At 35.2% G+C, this 21,065-nt stretch overlaps 4 protein-coding genes across 4 annotated transcripts; 2 read left to right on the top strand and 2 right to left on the bottom strand.

The window, feature by feature from the left end:
• The first annotated feature begins 4,093 nt into the window (after positions 1-4,093).
• Positions 4,094-8,362, top strand: ALG3 (asparagine-linked glycosylation 3). The gene is made up of 13 exons (XM_007050808.3): positions 4,094-4,445; positions 4,528-4,562; positions 4,665-4,802; positions 4,904-4,972; positions 5,394-5,551; positions 5,643-5,709; positions 5,813-5,866; positions 6,141-6,229; positions 6,997-7,113; positions 7,437-7,531; positions 7,620-7,698; positions 7,975-8,031; positions 8,123-8,362. Exons 1-13 carry the CDS (start codon positions 4,277-4,279, stop codon positions 8,289-8,291), a joined length of 1,296 nt encoding a protein of 431 aa, XP_007050870.3. The 5' UTR covers positions 4,094-4,276; the 3' UTR covers positions 8,292-8,362.
• A 1,106-nt stretch (positions 8,363-9,468) lies between these two features.
• LOC18613532 (heat shock factor-binding protein-like) lies at positions 9,469-11,508 on the top strand. The gene is made up of 5 exons (XM_007050807.3): positions 9,469-9,603; positions 10,241-10,294; positions 10,516-10,539; positions 10,610-10,652; positions 11,117-11,508. Exons 1-5 carry the CDS (start codon positions 9,601-9,603, stop codon positions 11,260-11,262), a joined length of 270 nt encoding a protein of 89 aa, XP_007050869.1. The 5' UTR covers positions 9,469-9,600; the 3' UTR covers positions 11,263-11,508.
• A 696-nt stretch (positions 11,509-12,204) lies between these two features.
• On the bottom strand, positions 12,205-12,823 carry LOC18613531 (rapid alkalinization factor). The gene has a single exon (XM_007050806.3). The coding sequence runs from the start codon at positions 12,737-12,739 to the stop codon at positions 12,389-12,391; it is 351 nt and encodes a 116-aa protein (XP_007050868.3). The 5' UTR covers positions 12,740-12,823; the 3' UTR covers positions 12,205-12,388.
• A 3,195-nt stretch (positions 12,824-16,018) lies between these two features.
• LPA1 (tetratricopeptide repeat (TPR)-containing protein) lies at positions 16,019-20,814 on the bottom strand. The gene is made up of 9 exons (XM_018114188.2): positions 20,530-20,814; positions 19,735-19,838; positions 19,192-19,327; positions 18,802-19,033; positions 18,480-18,637; positions 17,555-17,743; positions 17,139-17,239; positions 16,798-16,894; positions 16,019-16,328 (listed from the first exon to the last, which is right to left on the bottom strand). Exons 1-9 carry the CDS (start codon positions 20,761-20,763, stop codon positions 16,254-16,256), a joined length of 1,326 nt encoding a protein of 441 aa, XP_017969677.2. The 5' UTR covers positions 20,764-20,814; the 3' UTR covers positions 16,019-16,253.
• Between the last annotated feature and the right edge of the window lie 251 nt (positions 20,815-21,065).

The following is a 21,065-nucleotide window of genomic DNA, read 5'->3' as shown; positions in this document are numbered from 1 at the left end:
CACATGTCTCTAGCAAACAGGAAGGGTTGGTAGTTGGAGGTGACCAATCCTCCCCAAATCCGGTTACCTTTCAAGGGCATTAATACCCTGTAATGATGGACTGAAGAAAGGGCTGAGCACATGCTCAGACCCTTCCTATTCATCATCATTCATTTTTTTATTTTTTGGTTTTTTTTAATTAATTATTTTTATTATTATTATTTTTTAAAAAAAACACGTGTCTACAACTAAAAAAGATAAGCAGCTCAATTTTTATAAGATGAAAGCAACTCAATTTCTTTAAGAGATAAGGAACTCACTTCAATAAGATGCAAACAGCTTAATTTTTATAAGATGTACGTCTAGTGTAAAATTTAGGTTATCACCTCTTCTCCATTTCAGAAAACTTGGTTCTTCAAATTTGATCATTGTAGTATAAAAAAAATGTCTCATTTCACTTTCAAGTTCCTAAGTGACCTTTTCAATTGAATGACTAATAAGCTAACAAGTTTATAGATAAAGGTAAAAAACTAGTGATACAAGGGAGCGAATTTGCTTAAGATAAAGAAGATGTCTTAGTTTCCAGTTCTATTATCAAGGTACACTTTCCATTGCTAACCATGATGCCTTAGTTCTTTTTTATTCTGGTTCCTGTCATTCATTTGTGTTAGTACATTTTGCATACCATTCGAAAATTGAGCATGAATCCCTTGGATATCTTTTTGTTGTGAGTACTCTTATGAAAGTTTACTTTTCTTTTATTTTTTGCTTAGTCAAAATAAAATTTCATTAGAAACACTGAAACTATAGTGTGTGTTGGCCTAAAACCTTTCTAGTACAAGCATTTGCAAGCAACAATTATCCACAACCTATTGCACAAAATATAAACATAAAGGATGGCCGTAAACAATATGAACTAAGGACAGGCCTACTTGAGAGAAAAAAGCAAAAGCAGTAACTTGATAACATGGAGAATACACAAACAAAGAACATTTAAAAAATAGCTGTAGCATTGGAGCAAAAGTCGTAATAGCAACTAAGGGAAAAAGATACATAAATTAGAAGGAGCATTCAGCATACCATGATTTCACGAGAAAAGAGATGCTACCTTAACACCATACCTGGTCAAGAAGTTTGAAAATGAGTTGGCTTCTCTAAATATGTGAGTGAGGGATACATTGCTTAACAATGACAACAGTGAGTCAATCTCGTTAAAGATATGCCATTTATCTCAAGGTCTTCGATCAACACAATTAATCCGTAAGAGAGTAATCTGTGAATCAAATTCAATAGACAAAGGGGATGAAACATAAGTGGAGGCAGAAAAGAGGCACAAGGTGTGCAAAATGGCCATCAATTCTATGTAGTTGGAGTCACGTATGCCAAGTGGAATTAAAAACAAGCCTACATCAAAACCATCCGAGTTGTGTAAGACACCACTGCATCTTGTTGATCCTGATTTCCTTTGATTGAACCATCAATGTTAAATTTGAAACTCACCAAAAGAAGGAGGAACCCATGACACACTAAGCTGATGGTGAAGAGGCGCTTATTTAATCAGACAGTTGCGCGGCTTTGGCAACCAGCCTATGTCATCAATCACTTCATTGCCTTCAGAGGCTTGGATCCAGAACATAGAGCATAGCTTAATGTTTCTTAATTGCTGATGTAGTGTACAAGTCTTGTTTGATGAAAATTAGAGAAGGAGAATTGATGGCAAATTTGATTCCATTTTGATTTTGATGTGATTCTGAGTATGGATTGATTATCTATGTATCATGCTAATGTTGATTGTTATTAGAAAAATTGTTACTTTCTCTATTCTAGATCAATTGGTATTTTATTTTGAAGGTGACAAGAAAATTCCTTTTCCAACATGAATATATGCTATTCATGCTAGTGAGCTTTTTCCTAAAAAGCACAAAGTTTATCTTGCTTATGTTCTCGAGAATGAGAAGGAACAATCATGCTTGAATAATATTCTTACTGTTAGAAAATTTATGGATGTGTTTGCCATTGACTTAATATTGAGAACTAGACCAATTTCTAAGCCTCTCTACTGTATGAATCTTATGAATTGGAAGAACTTAAAAATAGTTGCAAGACTTATTAGACAAAGGATTTATTCGAACTAATGTATCCTTATGAGGTAATTCAATATTATTTGTGAAAAAAAAAAATGAGACTGTGCATCGATTATAAACAACTAAATCAAGTGATTATGTAAAACAAATATCCATTTATAAGAATTAATGATTTGTTTGGTCAATTTCAACGAGCATAAATATTTTTAAAGATTGACCTTCATTTTGAATATCATCAATTAAAAATTAAAAGTGTGATAAATGAATTAGAGATTCACAGTTTTCAGCTTGCTATTGCTTAGGAAAAAAATGGACTTTCTTTTCTTCGTGTGACAATATTTGTGACTTTCAACCTAAATTAAGATTGAGATTGTGCATCAAGGATTTGGGCGGATAGTATTTAAAAAATTGATTTTGAATTTTTTTTCTAAATAAAAAATCATGAAATTGTTTTTTTTTTTTATTTATGAAAGGAGAAATTTGAAGCAGGAGAATTGCATGCACTTGAACAAAATATGGAAGTACCTAATCACAATAAAATATTATGTAAAAATTTACACTTATACATGTGAGCTTCATATAATATTTTCATAAATTTTATACAATCCATACTTATAATTTGTTAATTATAATACAATAATTAAGAGCTATGCTTTCATCAAATACTTGGGCGCTTAAATTTGAATTAGGTTAAATACCTAAATAAATCCCTGAACTCTATCATAAAAATCAATTAAATTCTTATCTTTTTGTTGCGTTTAAAAAAATCCTTGAACTTTTATTTTGAACTAAATAAGCCTCTGTTACTAATTGTTGATTAACTTTTGTTAATCAATGGTACAATTGGTAATTTTATGTCATATCATCTGTCACATAGTATGTTGATGTGTTATTTTATTTTATCTATGCAAATTTATATTAATTTCTATATTAAAGAGAAACAATAATCCTTCTCAAAGTTGAATTGTTCCTTGTATTCCTTTTAAATTCCCAACACCCCTTTTCATTATCTTCTGTAGCTAATCTGTCAAAACTCTTCTTCTAAAACTCTTCATTATCTCTTGCCTCAATAAATAATCGCCAGGGATTAAGAGCAAGAATATCAACGCTTAAAGAAAGCCCTTCTCTTTCCGATCAATCCATTCCCTTCCCTTTTTATAGTTGATCATAGTATTGCTTAACAATTGAAAACTCGTTCATGTAATGGTAAGAATAAGAATTCGAAGCCTGGTATTGATGATCGGCTTATCCTATATATTGAAGAAAAATATTCTTCCAAAATCAAAGTTGAACCTCTCGATCTTGAACGAAGCACTCTTTGTAATCCCCATCATAAGGCAATAAAGATAAAATTTAACCTTCCTTTTGAAACTCGTTATGTTGAGAAATAGATACAAGTTGAAAATGAGTCTCCTAGGCCTAAAGCAGATATTCATCATGAATGTGTTATGATCATGAAAAAGGGTTTACAACAAAAGATCTTCAAAACCTATTCCATGTTAAGAACGATAATAACTAGCATTTAGTTTGAAGCAATTAGTTTTAAATTTCTTTTCAAATCTTAAATCTAATTATTTTTGGACATGTGGACGGGTAAAAAGAGAACACCCAATTCCTAGTCAATAAGTTTTAATACACGTCATCTGCTATGTGGTAGAAAATATTCCAATTATACAGTTGACTAACAAAGTTAATTAATAGTTCAAGAATTTATTTCACTTAAAATAAAAATTTAAGAACTTATTTAAATATAATAAAAAAAGCTTAATTAAATTTTTTATATAGTTCAGGAGCTTATTTGGTTATTTAGCTTTTGAACTAATCTATGTATAAATAGAATATTTCCAATTAAAAACATTTGTTAATCGAAGAAAAAAGGAAAAAAAGAAAGAAGCAGATAGGATTTGGGCCTGTTCTTTGGGTCTTTTTATTTAGCCTAGGCAACCCGACCATGAAACAAGGAAGCTTCCCCTCGATCGATCAAAAGGGACCAATCCGTAGCCCACTCCTAACTCATTACACATTACACACCACATCCACACCAATCAAACGGCCACAATCAAACCAACTTTGTTCGAAAACAGTTTCTTGACCGTTCATTTCCTGCGCTTGTTTCCTGAAACTCCAATAGTCCAATATCTTTCTCCTCGATCAACAACGAAGAATAAAAAAGGCAAACACAAATTCAACCCAAAATTAAGAAAAAAAAATCCATGGCAGTGAAAAACTCAGCTTCTGCTCATGCCAAACGCTCTCGAAGAAAAGATGCTGGTGCTTTTTCTTTGATCCCAAAACTTCTCAAAAACCCAAAAACCGCAATGGCTTTGGCTTTGCTTTTCATTGACGCCCTCCTCATCTCCTTCATCATCGCCTACGTCCCTTGTAAGGTCCCAAAAATCCCGCTCTTCCACTCTTTTCTCTTACCTGAAACTCTTTGGTGACTTTTCACACTTTTAATTTTCAGATACGAAGATAGATTGGGACGCTTACATGTCTCAGGTGTGGTAATTTTGTACTAATCAAGCAAATTCCTTTCTCTCGGTTGGTTCAGTTTTTTTTTTTTTAATAACGGGATAATGTGGAATTAGTGTTTAATGACAGGTAAGTGGGTTTCTCGGAGGAGAAAGGGATTACAAGAACTTGAAAGGAGACACTGGGCCGCTTGTCTACCCAGCTGGCTTCCTTTATGTTTATTCCGCTATTCAGTATGTTACAGGAGGACAGGTTTTTCCAGCTCAGGTGATCATAGTACTATGCAAGCTGAATTTTCTTGTCTCTGATTTGTGGTTATGTAAAACAGTACCTTATGCTTTTTTTTTTTTTTGTTTTGTTGATTGCAGATTTTGTTTGGGATTTTATACATCATAAACCTGGGAATCGTCTTATTAATCTATGTAAAGACTGATGTGGTATGAAATTTACTTGTGTTTTATTAGTTCAGGCGCTAATATGTACCCTATAATTTATAATATCACCATCATTTTTTGTTTCTGGTGTAGTTAGATGTCTTTTTATGTAAAATTACGTAGAGTTTTTCACAATCTACTTTACATGCGGATAAAGGAGAGAATACTGTTAAAAGTTCTAAAATACATGTCTTTACTTTAAATGCTGGAAACTTGTGTATTTGAGATGTCTGCGTCTCAATTATCACTTGCACCATTCCTCAAGCACTGGTAAAATCTGTATATTCATTCTGCAGAAGCCATCCAATCTGTGGAAAACAAAATTGTTCTTCGCTGTTAATGTTTCTGACCTCTCTGTTACAATGCTTGTTTATTTGTCTTGGCTTTTGATATTAGCATTTGTTGTTCCTATAATGTCTTGCAGCTTCCATGGTGGGCTCTGAGCTTGGTTTCTCTTTCAAAGAGAGTTCACTCAATATTTGTGCTTCGTCTGTTTAATGACTGTTTTGCAATGACACTTCTCCATGCTGCAATGGCATCCATTCTTTACCAACGGTGGCATTTGGGATTGATTATATTTAGGTAGCTTGCTCACTTAATTAGTACTTTGTTTTTTCTTTTAAAAAGAAAAGAAAAGAAAAGTTGATTCAACTTTCCCTCTTTCTATGTGTAGTGCTGCAGTTTCAATAAAGATGAATGTCCTCCTTTATGCTCCACCTCTTTTAATACTCATGCTACAGGTGCGTTAACTTCTGCTGCATTATATTTTTCTAGTAAATAGCAATTGGGTCAGTTATTATGTTCAAACAGTTGCATCTTTTTTTGGAATCACTGCTTCTACAGGCTATGAATATCAGTGGGATAATATCAGCTTTAGCTGGTGCGGCGCTGGTGCAGGTGTGTGAGCTATTCCTTGTTGGCCTTTGAGGACTCATTATCAGCATTGAAAATTGCCTGATAATTGAGATATCTATTTCTAATTCTTTTCCTTGCTTTACAGATTATATTCTTTTTCTTTCTTAACATGGGAAGTTAATATTAATCTCCATGCATCTTAACTTACTTTCAATGTGGTTAGGTGAGTTGGACTACTGCATTTAATGTTGTGGCAGGAGGCATTCTCTGCCAATACGTCAATTCATTTCTACATACTCTGTAAATGGTTCTGCAGATTGTGCTGGGGCTGCCCTTTCTAGTATCATATCCAATCGAATATATATCGCAAGCCTTTAATCTTGGACGTGTCTTCATCCACTTCTGGTAATTCTATAGTATTGAAAATGCTCTCCCTTCCCTTAGTTGCCAGCTAGTAACAAATGGACATGGTTAATTAGTAGCATCTTTACTGGATGGTGGTAAATGAAAATATTGTTTAGGTAATTTTTCTTGGATTATTGATATTTCATGGAGTATTAGCTTGGTATGGTGCAGCGACTAGATTACAGATTGGATTGCTTGATCAAAATCTGATTTGAAAGAATTCTCAATTTGAGAAAAGTTTCTTTTTTGCCTTTTGTAAAGCCTTTTGATATGAAATTATTTCTTTGATCTCCTTTGGGGAGTTGTGTGTCCTTCTGCTAAGTCAATGAGCTTAAATTTAAGATCGCTCGTGTAAAAGTTCTTATGTTATAATATTCATGTTGTTACCTGCCTTTGAGGGTATTAAGTATTTATTTTGAGTAGTTTAAAATTTTTATGGTTCATAAACTTGTCTCTAAAAAATATTGCGTGGCATAAGATATACTTGAGCTCGTATTGAGTTTCTGTTTGGTAAATCAGTGTAGATTTTAGGGTTACTGGAAACTATTCTTCAATAATTCTTTGAACTTCTTTTGAAGGGATAAAGGTCCACACTGATATTTTTTAAGAGGTTGTACCCATTTGCTTGCTTATCATTTTGTATGCTGGGGTGGTTTTTTGGGAATAGCGCTATACTTCATTGTTTTTCAGACTATAATTTTCTGTAATTTACTTGCATGATAATGGGTTTTGTTGAGGTGTAACTTTGATTTTTATTCTTTTGCCAGGTCTGTCAACTTCAAGTTCATTCCTGAACCAATTTTTGTATCAAAGGAATTTGCTGTCTCTTTGCTGATTGCTCACCTTGTATTACTCGCATTTTTTGCTCATTATAAATGGTGCAAGTAAGTGAAATGGCTTGTGTCTCTTGGTGTTAAGTAATAGCATGCAGTCTCAGGAATTTTTTTTTGGGAAAAATATAATTTGTCTCACTAATATAAGCCTTGACAGATATAGTTGCCTGCCTTGTGTTAGATAAAACCTGATATTATGACACAAACCCCGATGCATAATCCATTTAGAGAATGTTCATTGATGGATGGTTTGTGTTGCTCTTGATGTTTGTGCTACTTATGCAAAAATGTCTAGTTTTAGCCTTTTAGGCAATATTCTTGCCATGTAACTGATGATGATCATGTTAATTGCACATTTATCTGCTATTTTGCAGGCATGAAGGTGGGCTTCTTAATTTTTTGTGTTCGAGGATTAGATCTTATTTCTCAACATCTAGCAGTTCATTGCCAAAAGCCCTCAAGAAAGAATGTAAGTTGTGATCATTCCATGAATTTCATGAGAGAATCCCTTATTCCCTCTTTCATTGGAATACTAAATTTAGTGGAAATGAATTCAGATATCACGACAACCATGTTTGTTGGAAACTTCATTGGCATTGTATGTGCCCGCTCATTGCATTATCAATTCTATTCATGGTGAGTGTCATGCTATTACAAATGCCCTGTTATTCATATTAGGTTGTCTAACCTCCTAAATTGTATATGTAAAAATCTTGACTATGATGCCTGCTATGATACTATAAATTATGGATTATCTAGATGCTTTTCTGGTTTGAGAATATCTTATTCCTGCTGTACAAAACTTTTAGATGGAATCAGATCATTTCAGATCTCTCTCTTGTTTATAATTTATCTTTAGTGAGAAAAATGTTAAGAGTTTCATCTGAGCCTGACTATCGTCTCTGGGTGCAGGTATTTCTATAGCTTGCCTTACCTGTTGTGGAGAACACCTTTCCCTACATTGCTTCGGTAACTTCTTTACTCCTGCTCTTGAATAAACTTGGAGCAGTCACCTCCTTGAAATATTCACGATATTTCCACTTCTGTTTTCTTTGTACAGTGTTTTTTTGTTCCTAGGAGTGGAGCTGTGCTGGAATGTGTATCCATCAAACTCTTGTTCATCTGTTCTACTCCTTTGTCTTCACCTAGTTATATTGTGGGGTTTATGGTCTTCCTCACCCGAAAATCCCTGTGTGAGTGATAAATCGCTTAGTAGAAAGGACAAATGAAGTGCCAAGTATTTTCTTTGGCTGGTGAAATTTTTGTACTCATCTTATAAATATAAACCCATTACACCTCATATCAAGTTCTGTAGTTATTTACGCACAGGGAGACTCCCGCCAACTCTTTTTTTTTTTATATATATATATATATATATATATATATATAATTGTTTATTTTGACTTGCTCTTGAGATATAGATCAATGAGCTTAGTTGCATGTTGCTATTATTCTTGTTCTTTTATCTTGGCAATTCTATTAGCCCATTGCAATGCTAACTATGAACTTAATTTCTGGATTTTACCAATTGGTTTGTGACTGCAATTCTGAAAACCTACTTGTCAATCTAAGAAAACCCTGAAATAACTTGGTCCATGTACTCGTATATACAACCTTTTCAAAAAGATAGAAATGGGTAGGTTATTATAAATTTTGTGCAATCTACATTAGTGGGATTTCCCCTTAAGAAGAGGGTCTAAGCTTCCTATCTTGCAAAAAGAGCGGTCACCGAATTAAAGAACCTCCAACACATTAAGGAATTTATCATGTATGCAATAATTTGATGTACATTCTTTAGGATTTTATTATGTATGTGTGTGTATGTTTGGATACAAAGAATTGGATATCAATCCCTTTCCACCTAAAATCGAAGGAGAGGTTCTCTTGTTATCTTCCTTTCATTTTAAGTTATTTCATGAAAGGATTATGTTACGAGACAAGTCAGAATGCACAATGCAAAAACCCGACACTTGTCTTGCATCCGCCCCGTTAATCCTTGATCAGAATTACAAAAGCAGATTAGATTTACGCGGATCATGAACTACTTGGTAAAGCCGTAGAGACCCACAGTTGTAAAATGAGGCCCAAACTATTTGAATTTTGAATGCGGTGGCGCTCCCTCGCTCTTGCCTCTTCGTCTTGTCCCAATTCGTATTGGGCTTGGAACTTGGGTATAAATGCTCAATGACAAAAATGCCATCACCGTAACTCTCAATAAATAGTCACTTTAGATTTTTCCATATTCTTTTGACATGATGAAACGTAACGTCGAAACAGTAGTATTTACGTTTTAAATTCATTTTCTGGAGATATATAATAAAGTGTGAAAAAGAAAACAAAGGCTAAAAAATGTTGAAGACGAGTGGCATATGGGTAAATTAGAGGCTTAAGCCGGGATGAAAATGGAATGCGATTATACGCCTTTAAAGTAAGTAGCGATCATTTCTGATTTCCCTCAAGCTTCCAAGTTTCGAATTTTAGGCAACTGAGGTGAGGAGTGAGGAGCAGCGCGAACAACCAGAGATCCACTGCCAAAGAATGGTATACTTTACTTCATTTCTTCTTTCTGTAAATTTTAAAGCTGATAATCTTCCTCGCTATCATTTTCTCCTTTTCTTTTAATTGCCCAGAAACGTACGATCTATAGTCGTACCATGGATGTTAAAGGTCTTGATCTAAATAGTTTCATTTTCGACATGTTTTAGATCTGTATTCTCTAAACAATCTTGAATCTTTGTGGGTTTTAACAATTATGCTTTTCTGGTTTATATCTCGTTTGATTTTTATTATTTTTTAAATTTTAGTAGTATTTTTTGGATTAAAATTGGTTGTGCTTGCAATGCTGGTATTAAAGTTTTACTTTCTAGGCTTTATTATGAATGTTAGTGTAGGTTTTATGACGTTATTTAGGGTTTTACTTCTCTTAAGACCCAAACCTTTTAGTCAATGGCATACAATTCCTTTGTCTTCTTCAGATTTTTAGCAAGTCAGAAGCAATTTCCGCTCTGAGTTCTTTTTCTTGTTAAAAGTTTTGGTTAGAGGATTATAGTTTTCTAGGTATTTGAGGATGTGATCAATTGCATTCTTAGTGTTAAACAATCTGAAGTAGGGGTTAATTGTGTATTACTCATTTGCTAATGCTGTGTGGTATGGGCTGACTAATGTACATTTTTTGCAGGATGGACATAATTCGGAAGACTCAAAGCAAAGCACTGCTGATATGACTGTTTTTGTGAGTTCTTCACCCTTTTTCATACCATGAATGATAACTGCTTTTAATTTATCACGAGGGCATAACTACTGCTAATTTTGATTTAGTCTCAACTCTGAGGTTGCAAAGTTGTGCAAGGACTATAGTTTCTGATGGATATATTTCGGCAATTATTTGCTGTGGTTGTTGACGTGCTTTTCTACTAAGTCCTTAGTAATGATCTTTTTGATTGATTTTTACAGGTGCAAAATCTTCTTCAACAAATGGTGAGTTATAATTAGACCCTCTGTTGTTGGAATAATGTGTTTCTGTTATTGACAACAATTTTGTTTGCAGCAATCTAGGTTTCAAACAATGTCTGATTCCATTATTACAAAGAATATCCTTTTCATATGTTCTTAAATTTTACTGAAACATGTTTTTCCGTAGGATAGCAATGTTGTCAAAAAGAACAAGATATGGAATGTGGCTGAGTTGCTTCATTGGTGAAGTAAATGGCTTGTCCTAAACGATATGTTTGGCAGAGAAGTTTGTCTATATTTCTTTGTTGAGCTTTTTAATTTTATTGTTACATAAATAGGTTGAATGTTTTAGAGTAACCTATACTTAAGTTTTACTTTTGTCAACTTATAAGGTATTCTTGAAATAAGGCTAAGAAGCTTGGTGGGACAGTGATTTTGGACCAGTATCTGATAACTGTTTGCTGGACGGATTTGAACAAGTTTGAAACTTTGTTATGTTTTTGCGGTGTCATAGCATTACTTTAAATGGAAATAGTTAGTTAGTTACTTTAGTATTATTATGAAGTGTGGGACTTCTACTGTTTGCTTAACTCCAAAGCACTTGATGAAATGGGAAGCCGTATAAACGAGCTGGAGCAGAGCATCAATGACCTAAAAGCAGAGATGGGAGTGGAAGGCTCTCCATCTCCTTTAGCTCCATCAAAGCAGAAGTCTGATGAAGCAAAGCAAGAGGAAGGTTCAGCATGAAAATTAGCCAAAGAGCGTTTTTAGCAGTGGTTGATGATTGTAATTTGGTGGTATCTTATTTTATATGCAAACATAATTGGCGAGAGATCAGAGACATTACTGAGTGTCCACCTTTTCCTTTTCTTTTTTCTGTTTTTATTGTACTCATTATATCTTCTGTGAACTGGGAGTAACAATTATCTGCTTTTAATGCCAGTCTGGCAAATTATAGAGCGAGTTAATGAATATGAGGTGATTTGTTGTTAACATTCGTGCTCTTTCTCTGTGCAATGGCAAATACATAATTATTTAGGTTTGGTCATTAAACTTGTCATGTTGAGCATTGCTTCATTGGCCAGCCTTCTGGATGAGCAGCTGTTAACGCTAATCCTTAATCTTTGTAGGCAATCCCAAGTGTATCAGCTTTAGCGCTTGGAAGTGCTTTAGCTTTAGCTGATAATTGAAGTTGTCCTTCTGAATATAATTTGTCTTAGCTCACATTTTATCTCTAATGACCTTCAGTTGAGGTATGCGAAGTAGTTGACAATATGTTGTCAGAATACATTTTGAATGCAATAGATGGTACTTCCAAATTATTTTGAATTATTGGAAGAGTGAATGACATTTCAAAACAAGTGGTATCAAAGATGGCTATGATTGTACTTGTTAGAAGAGTACGAGTTCAATTAATGTTCCCCTTTCCATTAATTGGTATATAATCATTCTGATTGGCCTACCATCATAGTACTTGCTATGGATTTTAGTTCTAGCTGACGTATTTTCATGCCTGGTTCATAATTTGCCATTGCGTGTTGGAGTTAACAAACAGGGTTGACCAGGATCTTCTCCCAGATGGTAAACCAAAAACGTCTGATCAATCTGTCTCCTAGTATAAATGAAGCGAAACTGATTGAAACTTGAAGGTAATTAAGATTCGAAAGCAGCAAATTAAAAGGGCAAAGAGACACACAAGATTACATGATAACATATCAGGGAATTTCTTCAACAACATAGAATCTCCATCTCACCAGAGAGGAGCTTGATATTCTGACTAAATCAACTTTATTGGTATATTTTTATCTTACAAATGACAAACAAAATGAGACAGGAAAAAAAACAGCGGGGGTGGGGGAGTTGCGGAATAACCTTAACTACGGCAACGGGTAATGGCACTGCATCCTCGGCTGTAGGGGTTAGCTTGTGCACCTGGCTGACAGTTATAGTAGGATGCACCCCTGAGAGAGCATGGCACGGTGTTCCTCTGCAGAGCTCCGTAGCTTATGTACTGCGTGGTTGCCAATATGCGCCTGTTTATCTCGGAGTCCATATCAAACTCATCGTTAGTTATGCACTCAGCCATGGAGCCCTGGCAGCCAGCCTTGGTCGGAACCCAGTTGATCAAGTGGTGGTCACCACCTGCTTCGACGGTCGACAAGGAGATGATCAGAGTTGTGAGGACTAAGGAAACGGCCAGGATAAAACCAGAGGGATTAGACATGCTGTTTGTTTGTTTTGGCTGTCGTATATTTTTCTATGCTGCAGTTGCTTAAGTCGGGACAAGAAGAGAAGGGGTGTGGCGACTTGTTTTTAAAGCTACTAATAAAAGAGTTGGAAGAATGACATTGACTAACTCCTTATTTATCCAAAATGCCACTTGACTTGGCACCAGCATTAGGTTTTTTTCCCTTGTCAAATTTCTATTTCTCGTTCCAAAATTTATTGTTCTTGCCTTTCTTTCTCGAAGAAGCGGAACTCAAATGTGTATGATGAAACCATATTCAACATTTAAATGACACAGCAATAATTCTGCATAGGACAACGGTACGTAAACCTGTTCTTCAAAATATTGTAACTTGGTAAATTTCTAATTCTGAAGATGATAATGAACAAGCTCAAATTGAGGATTATATTTTTGTTATTGGCCCACACTATTATGAATATATCATTTCGTTCATAGAATATTAATAAAAAATAAATATAAAAGCATTGGACAAAGTACATGAATCCTTGGTAGTTTTGTAAATATGGAGATAATGATGGTTCAACGTCTAAGCACACCAAGAAGGCAATTGGTTGACTGATGGGGGAGGCATATATTACAGGATTGGTTTAAATCCTAGTTCGTCCAACAACCTTCCAATAGTTTGCCTGTCCTAATCCCATGACTATTAACAATAATAATGACAAAGAATAATCAGAATAATAATAAAAGCACAACCTAACCCGACAATGGAAGAAAAAAGAAATGTTTTTAGTGACATGGGGGTACTCGGTTGATTCTTTGATAAAGTTCATTAGTTCAATGACTCTTGTACAAGTTCAAACAACGCCTGGATAGCTATTTAGAAAGTTTGGGGAGTCCTTGAAAATGTATGACTTGTTCAAAACCTAATACAAGAAAATGACAGAACTGGCGATGTGAACACCCCAAAACCAGAGTTTTAAAACAATAGATAATCCCTTGAAATTGCTGGCGTGTGACCTTTATTCATGGGGGTAGATCGATTTTCTATGTTATTCTAACCTTTCTTTGTCGATTTCAGTTGTGGATTCCAGATAGTAGGTGAGATTTATGTATAGTTCAGAGCCACTCAAGTGGCCTGTAAAAATATGCAACAATGGGTTGTCAAAGTAAAATTCTAGAATTTGAGCACCGCATTATGGAACCACAAATTTTCTTCTGCAAAGTGTTGTTTTCCAAATGAGCTGACAGGTGGCTTATTCAGGTGTTTGGTCTGAGGTTTTCAGAGGCTAACAGGGTTCAAAGTTTGGGTGAGGATACTTCCTCTTGCATAGGAAAAATACATTAAGAAAGATCATATAATCAAGATAGGCATAAAAAGGTACATTGACTCGGGTTAAAGGCGTAAGCAAATCTGAAATAATTAGTTTAATCTTATCAGATTCTTAGAAGCAAGCACAACACATGTGGCTCAAGATCCCAACCTTACCCACCCCATGGACCGACCTTGGCTCTTTCAATTCTCTATATCTCGCTCCTTTCTATGTCGATGCAACTTCCATACCATATTCGATACTTTTATATTTTGTCTAACTAACGTTTAAAAGTTGGCCATACTCAAATTTAAACTTTGATTATAATAGGTGTGTTGAAGAAGGTGAGGTTTTCTGGGAAAATAACCAGCTGTGGCACAGGGAAGAAAGGACAGTCGAGAGCCAAGAGAGAAAAAACAGAAGAAAAATGGTAACACGCCACGATGACAACACGTTTTATTTAATCAACCAACGGATATATATACACTGCTGGATGAGAGAAAAAAAGGCAGAAATAATAAACAAACAACCAGCACCAACATCTGGCGTTACCAATACCAAGGAAATAAAGCACATGGATCTGGGCAAACCATTTGCAGCTCATACACCCAACAATCTAAACGGTGTAGTATAAAGGAGAGAAAAAAGTAACTCGGTAAAGTCAAACCGGAAGGTAACGTTTGGTAGACGGTAAGTGAAGGACATTCTTGTAATTAACTTGTGGAGAAGCATATGACAGTGTTTGATTGACGCTTTGGGGATGAAAAAGTAATTTTATGACAATGTGATTGCAATGAGAGAGAGAAAGTTATTTTTCCTCTGCAAATGAAAAGTAAACAAATTTTTATTCTCCAACTTAACTTTCGGATTCTTTTTTTTCTCTTCCATGGCTTCTTCTCCTTCATCTTTCTTGACTTCTTTCTCACTTTGCTCTCTTCTCTTTTTTTTTAATAGTCCGCAGGAAAGGTAGCACGTCATTAGCACATTTGAGTTAAGTTTCATCATCAAGTCCAAAAATTAAAGAGATTGAGATTTTGAATTTTATGAAATTTTAATTTAAATTTTTAAAAAATTTTAAAAGTGTTTTACAAAAAATATATTTTTTGTAACAAAAATTGAAAAAAGAAAACATTTAAACGGTTTAAAATATAAAAAATTTATTAAGAAATTCAGAAAATTTGAGAGAGAAAAGAGTTTGGGTGTCACGCTTATAAAAAAAAGAAAACTTTAGACAAATTTAAAATAATAAATTTATATAAATGTTTTAAATGTAATATTCTTAGTAATATATCAAACTCAATCTAAATGTAAACAACAACGTAACTAACTACGTAAAGAAAAGTACTAAACGGCAGCCTAAATACTCAGGTGACTGAGCTTCCTTTCTTCTTCGATCTTTAAACTATCTTTGCTTCCCGCGCATTCTCCATCGATTCTCTGCTGTAAATACTAAGTAGCAAGGCAAATACCACAATCACTCAATAAGTCATTTGGCTATCCGAAGCCAAGAAGATGGTAACCATGAATCTCGAGGGGAAGTTGCTACATTTTATGTTACCATAAATTTGAGCTCAAAAAGGTCGAAAACAAAACATATGCTGAAACTGTTGAAAGTATTCCTGGCGCCCTGAAAACCTTGGAACAACATTTGACTGCGAATTGGGGTATGAAGGATAGGTTCAATGTTTCAACTGTCTAACACAAATGGAAGTTAATTAATTGAAAACTATAATATGATCATTCATCCAATAACGTGAAGGGAGCGCTCGCTTACCCCAATAAGACTGATAATCCCCCATTAAAACGCTAGTATTAAGGGTGGAAAAAAGAAGCAGCGTGCTGGCTTGTGCAATTATTGCACACACAAAAAAAAAATAAAACAAAGCCAATAAAGTCCACCAGAAAGGCTGCCTCCCCCCTCCGAAAAGGAAAGAAAAAGAAATGAGAGATAAAAGGATACAGGTCAACCATTGTTAAAACTTAAAAATAGTGAAATAACAGATGACCAGAATTAATTTCTTTATTTTGTCCCAAAGTTTGCATGTTCAATTTTACGAAGCAATAATACAATGCTTAAAGTATGGATGTAGAATCTCCTGCTGTGTAAAAGGACCATGGAAGAAAAACATGTTTTTCTAATGCATCACTAATCAGCAACAGGAAAGATCCCCATCAGCCACACAATCTGTTCTGTCTTCGTTCAAAGCATACTCAAGTAAGAGTTGCTGACAGAGATCCTATCTTTCTAGTTTGCTTAGCAATGCTTCCATTGGTGGTAGCTCCTGCACTATTTGTGGCCAATCAGGCATTCCCTGCGAACATGAAAATTTACCATGATAAAGAGGAGAAAAGTTCCAATTTTTCGTCATTGGTTATTGTAAACCTAAGATGGAGAATATAGAGCTTAGTGCGCAACTGACCCACATCACCACATGGTAGTTAAGTATAAGGAAATATTAAGATGTCCTCAAGTGCAGAACTTTTACTACTTTGGGGTCTATAGTCATTAATTCAGGTCATCCCAATCAGTGACAACTGATAACTAAGGAGGTTTATAAGATTTATTTAATAGCCTTACAGGAAATGAAAACAGCAGCTGATATAAAACCAAGCAATGCTTTGAGTGTGTTCATAAATTTCAAAATTTTAAGCAACTAAAATCAGCCATCAGTTATAACTCTTCCTAAGTTACCGCCATGACACAATCTGATAATCAACGTATATGTTATTATCTCAGCCCAAGAAGAGGAACTGGCACAATTTTCCGATAAATGTTCTTACTTTTCCTGATCTTCGAACTCGACCATCTAGGCGCAAAATTATGTACACATCCTCACCAGGAGTAACTCCTTCAGACTTTTGTTGGTCCCTGATCCACCTGAAATGAGTAAAAATCTTTAGTTAAAAGATTAGAAGAGGAAAAAGAAGCTAACCAAAGAAAAGATGTCCATTCACAATTTGAGCCTATCACTGATAATTGAGTAGTAATCAATGGTTTGAAACAGTTTGTCAAGACACAGTCCTTTTCTGACCTCAAGAGATGCTTTACAGCACAACTTTTTTTATCTAATTTCTAAAACAGGGATAAAACAATAACGTAAAAGTATGGAGTAGCAGGTTGCCTTTCCCATTCTTCAGGTGATACAACCTCCGCCCTAAATCGAATTTCAGCTTTCAACTTTGATTTTGCAGTTATAGATTGAGCTCGTTTCTCAAAGTCTTCCTGCCATGACACCAAGACATAAAGTGTCAAGAAAGCAACAAATGTTTCAATCAAAAACCATATTTGGTGCATGCATTTAATTTTTCACAACTTAAAAGTCCATGTAAAATTGATTGCTATAAGCAGCAAGCCTATGCATCTATGACATTCCAGCACAAATACACCTAAGCATAAAGATGCAGTCACATGTACGGCACAAAGTACACTTCTAAGAAGTCTTAGTAACTATACAAATGACGATAAAGTAATAAGTGAAGAAGAACTATATCCTCGTATGGCCACTAATCTACTATAGGTTAGCAACTTGTATTTTACCCCAATAGAAGGAAGAGCAACTGCTGCCTTTGGAGAAGCCCCAAAACCCTTCTTCTCCACTTGTGGTGTTCTACCTTCACCCCAAATGACAGGAACTACAAGAACACCTCGCCTGAGGAGCTCAGTTCGAAATCTCTCAGCCTTTTGTACGGCCAACGAAACTGTTTCCTTTTTCCCCGCTAAAATAACCTGAATCCAACCTTCAATCAGAATGTAATGACAAAAACCATATAGATAAAGGGCGAGCGTATAAAATGCGTCAGCATGTAAGTTAGAAAAAAACACAACTTAAAGTTAAACTTGACATATATTTAGATCACCAAGTAGGAAATGACAGTGCATTAAGATGCATCTACACTCAATGAGGGTAGTAGATATCAATGTAATCTTCTATAGTAAGTCTAGAAGACTTTTGATCTAATAGTAAGTCTCATTTTTTTCCTTATATCCTCCCTTTTTTGTCTCCATCCCCACTCCAAGCAGTGGCATTCACTACAAAAAATGTAGAAACAGAAAACAAAACAGATAATTTTTATGGCCACAGCATTCTGGTTGCTCTCGTCACAGGGGTGTCCACAAGGCATATAACAACAATTAAAGAAACACATAGAGCTATTACAGGTAGCTGTCCTGCTTCATTTATTAATTATTAGCCTAAATTTTAATACTTTGATTACTTTGGAAATGTGTCAAGTATATTTGCTAAAATCAGTACAAGAAATGTATTATCCGGTGATGAAATGAGATGAAGGTTTCAGTTCTTAATTGCTTATGGTTGGCAACATTATCTTTGAAGACTATACTTTTACAGTGACCATGCAGGCATAAAATTTGTAATGATCTATCTAAAGTTTGCAGTCATGAAGCAGCAAGAACTTGCAAGCAAAATTCAAACAATAAATAAAATGAAAATTTTAATACTAACTGGCCTAACAGTGTCTCGTAACTGCATGAGTTCAACAACCCGATTGGTGGAAAGGAGCAAAGGCAACCTAGAGAGAGTTTCATCTCGGGATATTTGTGCAAGTTGCTCTTCCTCCTTCTTGTTGTCCCAGAAGAATAATGCCACAAGAACAATGATACCTGCAGATAGCTGATTCAAAAACTTAGTCATTTTACAAAAGCCAGTTACAAATTATTAGCTTGAGGGTCACGCCAACACATTCAAACGAAAAACCAGAGATTAACTCATCAATTGACACACATAACACGTGCACACACTTAGCATAACTGATCTCCTTGTTTACCTCCAATATTTACGGCAGCATTGCCTGCAGTTTCCCATAGATCAGGAGCACCATCATCACCTTTAATAGCACTAACTAGCCTGGGTAGAGTGAAGAACAGTGAAATTCCAGCGGCTGCAGAGAATGCCACATAAAAAAATCTCCTAACCCCACGAAATGGGGCCTGGACTTCACTGATAAGTTTGAGATCTCTTCGAAAACTGTAGCCTATATCTTCTCCGCCCAGCCTGGCCTGGAAAGATAACAAATAATTATGAAGAAAACCAACTTTCAGTAATTTGATCCTCATGGGGATGAATTACTTTCATTTGATTCCATCGCTTTTGCATTTAGGATACTTGGTGGGTATTGGGAAAGGGGAGTGGCAGGAAGAAAACTTATGCAACAAACCTCTTCTTGCAATTCCTTGAACTCAGGCGATGCTCTGAAGGAGGCCAAATCAGGATCATTTAAAATTGTACCAAATTTGAGGTTGTAGTCTCTCAAAGCTGTCCGCAGACAATCAGCAGCTTTCTTTCCTTCCCCTCTTCCTCAAAAAAAAAAAATGAAAGATTGTTAGTTAGTGCAGCCCTTTTTAGTAATAAATTATTAGTTGAGATTAATGCACAGGAGTTTCATAACACGAACTAATATGTTACTTCAAACCAGATTCCCAGAACCTTCTATTGGATACTCATGTATGGGGGAATTTCAAAAAAGAAGAGTCCAGCAAAGTTGGCAGACAGATAGAGTATCCATTCATGTAATAAGAGTATGTATTTTTGAATACTATAGATAAGCTACTTTCCAGGTGCAGCTGGGAGAGTATAATGGTAGCATTATGTTTGGCAAATTACCTCTTTCCTAAAGTACATGTCAATTTCTAGAATCCTTCATGATAATTTGAAGTTCTAACTATTAACAAAAGAAGGAAAAAACATTAGAAATCCTTACCTGTAGGCATGACAGCATGCTTTGTTATAGAGAGCAGCTTGAGCTTCCTCAGGGTTTGGATCTAAAGTAAGGGCTGTTTCAAACTGGACTAAAGCATCTTTAACCTGAAATATCCATTTAACTTAAAGGCACTGTTTTACAAAAATATGATTTGAATTTACAAATAGAAAATATGGGTTCCATAGGTAGTTTTTGCCAGTGATGCAGAACAATGTGCTATCTGAGACTATCTACTTCTGAAAAATGTGATCAATAACTTCATAAGAGCAATTTGAAGCAGCATTATCATGGAAATCATTAATCCAGAAATCAGTCTCAGTTGTCATAGATAGGAGTTTGCTCTTTGCTGAGCAAGGGTTGATTTGCATCAGAATAATAAAACAAGCACGATTTCGCTCCTTGGATTACAAAATAATGTTAGAATGGCACGATACTCTACGATTTAACATACGGTAAAGTTAAGGTCTTTAATATACCGGACCACAAGAGCAATATGCTGCAACCTTAAACAGGATATTATAGAATACTTGTTCAATGTGGAAACCTGTCCAATATATCAATAGCATAGAGAAAAGCAAAAATTTTAAAAAAAGAGTATACTTTCAAGTTAGCATCATAGCGTAGCCAATTTCATACTGACATTGACTAAATGAGTATATACTATCTAAAGTAGCATCCAATCATTAAGAACAGAAAAACAAAAGAACTAAAAGCTTTGGCTCTAATTGCAAAAGAATCTCTCAAATTGAAGACACCCACATTGCAAAACTAAAGCATGAAAGGAATAATACGTACGCGTCCTTTGGAGAAGAGGGAGAGGCCCAGATTGACACAAGACTCTGCAGACTGAGTGTTGGCCTCTGGGGACTGGGAAGTCGAAGAGGAAGAGCAAGAAACTATAAAGATATGAGCCTTGTGAGAATTCACAAGCGTTTCTTTTTTGGGAAACCATGGCCTTGATATTGCTCTTGTCCTTGAATTTGAGAAGCAGAGGAGTTGCTGGTTCAGTGCCAGAGCAGACACAGCCATTCAGATATAGCGTGTCCCGACTTCGGACCAAACTAGACAGTTTATCTAACTGGATTTTAGTAGAATTTCTTTTTAAAGTTTCAATTTTCTCGTGGCAAATTAAGTACCACACGTAGTCGCTGGCGCTGCTGACTTATGCTTGCGACGTTGTCGTTTTACGCACACTTATATCATAGGAGTAAGTAGTTCAAGTCAACTCGGGAGGGAGTCGTTACTCGTTACAATTTACAATAGCCCTCAATGGATAAAAGCGACTGTAAAGCAGTTTTTTGTCCGAAATTAGTAAATTAAAGAAATTTCTT

This window comes from Theobroma cacao, chromosome 1 (genome assembly GCF_053813885.1).
Source record: "Theobroma cacao isolate CCN51 chromosome 1, ASM5381388v1, whole genome shotgun sequence".
NCBI lineage: Eukaryota > Viridiplantae > Streptophyta > Magnoliopsida > Malvales > Malvaceae > Theobroma > Theobroma cacao.
This window is presented reverse-complemented; position numbering and strand designations above follow the sequence as displayed.